Raw genomic sequence first — 7,309 nt, 5'->3', positions numbered from 1 at the left:
TGGGTAAATGAACTTATGAATTAGCTAAATTAATCTAATAAAATAAGAAAAATGAAAGATGATCATACATAACCTTGAATTAATATTATAAGGACCTCATTATACTTCTGAAGGATATGAAACTTGGAGTGCAAGTCACAACTTACGAAAAACTCATATATGTAGTATATATAATATCATCACAGAGTGCAAAGAACTGATATTGTGACTAAAAAAAAGAGAGATTCCAAGGTTCGTAAAAGAGAAACGATGTGATTAGAATCTGATAAGATCTCAGAAGTGTTGGAAATCTGATAACGAAGTTGCAAAACTTGTAAAGGAATTTTCTCCGAATTGTGGTGAATTCAATGAACAAGTGTAAATAATTTTATATTAAAGGGAATAAAATTTTATATTGGGAAATGAAGCTATACATAAGAGCGCCGGGAAATCCGACCTTGTCTCTCTCTCCGAGCTAAGAACTCGCAAAAGCAAAAAAAAAAAAAAATGTCAGCATGACAAGATAACCACGAAAAAAGAGAAAAACGAGGAATGAAAATTCGGAAATAGTGGAGTCTTCATTCATATTCATAAGTAGGTGGTCTTGGATGATGTATTTCTCCACCAAGCACAAGTGTGGAAATATATATTGCCATAAAATCTTATATCAAATTGTTGATATAGGTGTAGAAATCTAATTAGTCATTACACGGAGGAAGACAAAGAAAATGGTCTTCTTATGCTTGGTGGAGAAATACATCATCCAAGCCCACCTACTTATGAATATGAATATATTGCCCATTTTGTATGTCTAATAATTCATATACTGAGTTTCCTTTGCTTTGCTTTGGCTTGTATGCTTTTTTTGCTGTATCTTGCTTTGTCTTCTCCAAAGCTTTTTTTTTTTTTTTTTTTTTTTTTTTAATTAATCCAAGTTTCTTAAAATAAATAATAATAAAACAGTTTTACCAGAACAAGCCTTAAATCCTACCTAAACTTAAGAACTAGCTAAAGTATTATAATAAAAGAAAAGAAGTAAAAAGAATAGATGATCATCTGTACCGTACCTTATATTGATGTTGAGAACCTCAAGATTACCCACCTTCAAAATATCTAAAGGTAGATAAAGCTTGGACTGTAAGTAAGAGCTTCAAGGCTTTGAATTTCAGGCCTTGTAGCCAGTACATAGTAACTAAGTTCACCTTGGATGCAATCGAAAATCACACCAGCTTCATTGTTTTTGCACCATAATAATTTGTAGCCCCTTATATCCGGTTCTTTGTAGATCATGAATGAAATTACGTGATCTGTGCGTATGTCACAGAATATGTTATGACGGATTCTGTGACAAACACCAAAATTCGAGTGATCAAAACAGTAAAAGCTGTAAGTGCGAGAATATAAAGAACACAGAGATTGGTGACCCAGTTCGGCAATCCCTGCCTACGTCTGGGGGGCCTTAGCCCGGTGGAAAGCAATCTACTATGATAACGTGGTACAATAAGGTTTTACACTAAACGACTCCCTCGCTAGCTACCCAACCTACGTCTATCTTCTTCAACAGCAACTTAGGCTCCCCCTAAGCACGAGATCCCCTCGATTCCCACAGAAGCTCTCTCCCGAGACTTCTAACAGTGTTTCCCGATCAAAACAAAGGAAAAACCTAACCTCTTGCTTCTAATACAATCACCCGTATATAGGCAACAAAGCAGAGGTAACAGACACCTTAAGAGCTTGAACACAGGTCGTTCAATGCTCAGCTAAAACACTCAAAAAATTAATCTCTCAAACAAGTGTTTCCAAAGGGTCAAGAATGTGAGTGAAAGGAGGACGCCTCATATAGTCTTCGAAGCGAATTAGGGCGTGTGATTCTGTTGCTGGCACCAGGGATATCATATCTTCAGATCCCTGGAAAATCTCGCGAATATTTGATGATTCCGAGAATGTTGCAGAATATGTCGCAACAATATCTGCGACAAAATCAAATATTCTCTGCCGCGTGAAGGCTCCACATCATTAACAAATATCCTCCTTTTATGAGCAATTTTGCCAAATAAACATCGCCAATTAATTGCAAAGCAGTTGCATTAACAATCTCCCCCTTTGGCGGTGTTTTAGGCAAAATCAATGCGAGGTTCAAGTGTAACTCGCGAGCGCGTTAGGATGAGCGCGCGCTAAGATGAGCCTAGATAAGCATCAGTAAAGATTACACAAAATATGGGAAATATAAGCGTAATCAACGTAGTCTCAACATATTAATGAACCTCGATACTACTCTCCCTTTTTGCCTGAAGACATGCTTGACAAAACGGAAGACAAGCAAAGCCAAAGTCTAAGACAAAAGGAAAGAGTACAAAGCAAGCCAACCAATAAAAAGACAAACCAGCTCATCACCTCCAATACAGAGCAGCAAACATGTCTCAGAACTCAGCAAAACCGACGGAAGACTCGTCTGCATAATCAACAGCGGCTGAGGTCGATGCAGAGGCGGTTCCAGCACGTGTAGGGGCAGCGGAAGTGGATGATGGTGCTGGTGCCGATATTCCCCCCTTATTTTTGTTTTTTTTTTCTTTTTTTTCTTTTTTCTTTTTTTTTTTCTCTTTTTTTTGTTCTTTTTTTTCCCTTTTTTTTTCTCCTTTTTTTTTTTTTTTTTTGTAAGGGAAATAGCTCACGAAGGTGATGACTCAAGATTCGATAACACATAGACCCAAGGCGGATCTAGGTGCTTCGAACACATGCGACCGGTTCTTACGCTCCACAATACCGTTTTGTTGGGGAGTGATAGGTGCCGATAACTCGTGGGAGATGCAATGGTCTTCACAGAATTCAGCCGAGGCGTTGTTCTCGAACTCATGACCATAATCGTTGCGTATTTGTATCACCTTGCCTATGTCACAAGCTTTCTCCTTTTGAAGGCGGAAGCAGAGAGCCTTGAAGACTTGGAACGTCTCTCCCAGGCTTTCAACCTGCATAGGACCCATGAGGTCCATATGGAGCAGATCCAGAACACGTGTCGTAGAAAGATGTTGTGACATATTGTGTGACATCTTGGTCTGTTTGCCTATCTGACAATCTCCACAGATCTTTCCACCCTGGTACTTCAGTGCAGGAATACCACGAACAGCTTCCTTCGAAATAACGTCATTCAGACTGCGGTAGTTGAGATGTCCAAGACGCTTGTGCCATAAGTCCGTCTCCTCGAGTTTGGTCTTCAAACAGGTTTCTGGCAACACATCTAGAGGCACCCATAAGTAGCAATTATCGGAGGAGCGTTTACCTATCATAACATGATTGTTGGAGGCATTGGTCACATTGCACGTAGTCTTGTTGAAGTGGACATAGAGCTCGGCATCACACAATTGGCTGACGCTGATAAGATTGGCTTTAAGGTCTTGCACGTAGAGGAATTTGCCAAGAGGGGGCAGACCATCAACATTCAGTGTGCCTACACCGAGGATTTTCCCTTTGACCCCGTCACCAAAGGTAACATGGCGACTAGGACAAGTCTCGATTTTCTTCAAAAGATCCTTTTGACCGGTCATATGGCGGGAGCAGCCACTATCAAAGTACCAATCTTCGGTCGTCATAGCTCTGAGTGAAGTGTAAGCAACATTGCATCGGATGTCTGGTTCACGAACTCTCCAAATCTTCTCGGGAGGGGCAACGGTCTTTTTCTGACTCTGAGACTGCTTCTTCAAATCTTTCTGGAGTCGATAGCACCAAGGTCTGATGTGGCCAGGCTTTAGGCAGTAATGACAAACCCGACGTCGCCGATTGCGTCTTGTCACAGAAGATGTTTCAGCATATTCTGTAACATCAGCCTCCTCTGGTTTTTTGCTGCCTTTTACAAACGTGGTTATGGAACCAGGTTGTCGAGCATCATAACCAATGCCGTGATGATTTCCTGCATCTTTCCCCAAGCAAAGAATGTCATCAAGATTGGATGTTCCTGAATTGAGCATACGAATATTTCTTTTAAGAGCATTAAAATCAGAGAGAAGCTTATCTTGCTGTGTCTTTTCGGACTGAAGTGTTCGTTGGAGAGAGGCAACGGTTGAGGCAAGCACTTCTTTTTCCTTAGAGATGACATTAAACTTTGTGCGAAGGCTTTCATTCAGCCGTACGACTTCGGTCCACCGACTAAACAGTTCACGATAGGCTTGTGAGACAGATTCCAATGAGATTTCAACATCACTCTCACTGGAAGAAGCATTGTCATAGAATTTGTCAGAGACATTTTCTGTGACATCCTGATGAGACTGAGGATCGGTCGCTTCCTGAGTGGTGAAAGCAAGGAGGTTGTTCGGACTATCTTCATCCCCTGAATCTTCATCACTCCAAGTAGTATTGTAGCTTTTGTTGTTCTTCTTGAGTGTATTCGCACATTCTGCCTGTATGTGACCGAACCCTTCGCATTCTCTGCACTGTATCCCCTTGGATTTGCCTCTCTGGTCATGTGATGTCTCAGCAGCCTTTGGTTTTCTCTGAGGGTTGGGACCCCGGTTGTTGTTGTGGAATTTGTCTGGGGCAGATTCTGTGACATTCCCGCTTGAATTGTGGTTGAGCTTCTTCATGTACTTCCCAAACTTCCCAAAATTCTTTGCCAGCAAGTCAATGCTTTTAGCCATATCATCATCGTCGGAGGGTGCAACGTCTCCATGGACATCCGCTTTCAAGGCGATTCCCTTCATTTTGGGCTCCGGATCAATCGTCATCTCAAAGGTTCGGAGAGAACCCATGAGTTCTTCAAGTTTCATGCTTCTTATGTCTTTGGCCTCCTCAATAGCAGTGACTTTGTAGATGAATCGTTTTGGCAGCGATCGTAAAACTTTCCTGCCAAGTTTCTCCTCGGGAATTTTCTCGCCAAGGGCAAACGATTCATTAGCCAGATCACAAAGACGAGAATTGAACTCATTCATAGTTTCACTTTCTTCCATTCTGAGATTTTCAAACTTGGTGGTCAAAAGTTGAAGTCTCGACATACGTACCGTATCGGTTCCTTCATGGTGGACTTGAAGGATTGTCCATGCGTCTTTAGCAACCACGAAGGTGTGGATGAGTTTGAAGATGTTGGCATCCACAGCGGAGAAGATGGCGTTGAGTGCTTTCGAGTTGGAGTTAGCGAGCCTCTCTTCATCAAGGGACCAACGTTCTTCAGGCTTGAGAGTCGAGCTTCCATCGGCTTCCTTAGTGGTCGGATGAGTCCATCCCGTGAGAATCACTTTCCAAGCCTTTTCATCCAAGGACTTCAGAAACGCCTTCATATGCGCCTTCCAATAGGAGTAGTTGTTGCCGTCAAGTAATGGAGGTCGGCTAATCGATGCACCTTCCCTCATGAAATCCATCTCGAATACCAGATCAGTAAATACCACGGATCACACTCAAGGTGAGGAGTGAACTGCTCTGATACCAATAGAAATTACGTGATCTGTGCGTATGTCACAGAATATGTTATGACGGATTCTGTGACAAACACCAAAATTCGAGTGATCAAAACAGTGAAAGCTGTAAGTGCGAGAATATAAAGAACACAGAGATTGGTGACCCAGTTCGGCAATCCCTGCCTACGTCTGGGGGGCCTTAGCCCGGTGGAAAGCAATCTACTATGATAACGTGGTACAATAAGGTTTTACACTAAACGACTCACTCGCTAGCTACCCAACCTACATCTATCTTCTTCAACAGCAACTTAGGCTCCCCCTAAGCACGAGATCCCCTCGATTCCCACAGAAGCTCTCTCCCGAGACTTCTAACAGTGTTTCCCGATCAAAACAAAGGAAAAACCTAACCTCTTGCTTCTAATACAATCACCCGTATATAGGCAACAAAGCAGAAGTAACAGACACCTTAAGAGCTTGAACACAGGTCGTTCAATGCTCAGCTAAAACACTCAAAAAATTAATCTCTCAATCAAGTGTTTCCAAAGGGTCAAGAATGTGAGTGAAAGGAGGACGCCTCATATAGTCTTCGAAGCGAATTAGGGCGTGTGATACTGTTGCTGGCACCAGGGATATCATATCTTCAGATCCCTGGAAAATCTCGCGAATATTTGATGATTCCGAGAATGTCGCAGAATATGTCGCAACAATATCTGCGACAAAATCAAATATTCTCTGCCGCGTGAAGGCGCTCCACATCATTAACAAATATCCTCCTTTTATGAGCAATTTTGCCAAATAAACATCGCCAATTAATTGCAAAGCAGTTGCATTAACAATGAATATTAACGGAAGTCAACTTAGATAAACAATTGGGATTATTTCGATTTCCATCATCACTCATATTTGCACCTGAGTGAAGTCCGAAGTTTTGAATCGGGAGAGAGTGGACTTGAGATCGCTCCGTATTCAAGTGGAGAGAGATCAAAAAACCGTACTCACCGTTTCCGCAGAGAATCTAGTGAAGAGCTCCGTCAAAATACAGGAAAAGAAACCCTGACTTCCGGTACCTCTCTGGAAGAAAAAGAAAACAAGATACAGGGAAGAGCTAGCTTTAGTTCTTGCTCTGAGGAAAGAGTTGAGACATGGTCAAATTCGTATTTAAGATAATGTTTAAGCTGTTCCAAACGAGGCAAAACAAAATTAACGAAAAAGATAAAAGTGATAGTAAATGGGTGAGAACTTACTGGTTCCTTTGTCGGTACTGCTAAAATTTTCCTCTGTATATGATGAATTCAACGTAATTAGTGTTCCAGTATTGATATCTTCGATCTCCCCGAACCAATAAAGTTTTCTTGTGCATCTTTGGTAAGAAATCTCTTGCGATTAAAACACGGAGACGGTTCTCGAGAGTGTTCTCGGAAGATCCAGTCCCTTCTTTGACTAGGGAAAACTGAAGACAGTACAACAGCGTTGGAAAAATTAGAAAAATACAATATGTCATTGAACACAGAACTCGCATGAGTAGACAAAATCAGATAGAGATAAGTAGAGTCAGTTTCAAATTATTGCCTTGTTTTGATATGATGTATTTGTGCATAGAGGCAACAATTTTGAGCAGCCCGGAAAACCGCAGAAACTGTACCGAGTAATGTTTACAAAATTGCACCGCATTACTTGTTCAATAACGAGTAATCCCGGATCAATATTATGATCAAAGCTAATTTGACAATTAGTTTGCGATTGAAACCTTATGAAGCTTTGTTCCACTTCTTCACATCCTCTCCGACTGTGCCAATTATGATGTCACTGACTGTGCCAAATAGTGTGACCTTTATTTGTCAAAGACAAGGCTAATATATGGAAACTTGAACTGCAAGATTTCGGGTTTCACGTCCTGTTGGTATGTAACAACTGTTTTCAATGTTTCAAATTCAAGACAGCTTGTTCAG

General features: G+C 41.3%; 1 protein-coding gene across 1 annotated transcript; it reads right to left on the bottom strand.

Moving 5' to 3' along the window:
* Positions 1–2,663: 2,663 nt before the first annotated feature.
* LOC149376235 (uncharacterized) lies at positions 2,664–5,324 on the bottom strand. Its single transcript, XM_089606530.1, has one exon. It carries the CDS (start codon positions 5,322–5,324, stop codon positions 2,664–2,666), a length of 2,661 nt encoding a protein of 886 aa, XP_089462656.1.
* Positions 5,325–7,309: the final 1,985 nt, after the last annotated feature.

This window comes from Urtica dioica, unplaced genomic scaffold (assembly GCF_054948205.1).
Source record: "Urtica dioica subsp. dioica isolate 48M unplaced genomic scaffold, U.dioica_male_clone48M_v1_H2 Urtica_dioica_male_H2_contig_30, whole genome shotgun sequence".
Classification (NCBI taxonomy): domain Eukaryota; kingdom Viridiplantae; phylum Streptophyta; class Magnoliopsida; order Rosales; family Urticaceae; genus Urtica; species Urtica dioica.
Note: the sequence above shows the minus strand (reverse complement) of the source record. Positions and strands in the feature narration are given on the sequence as shown.

Bases quoted from the DNA above. Each gene is read 5' to 3' on its own strand.
- LOC149376235 (XM_089606530.1), bottom strand. From the start codon at position 5,324: ATGGATTTCATGAGGGAAGGTGCATCGATTAGCCGACCTCCATTACTT.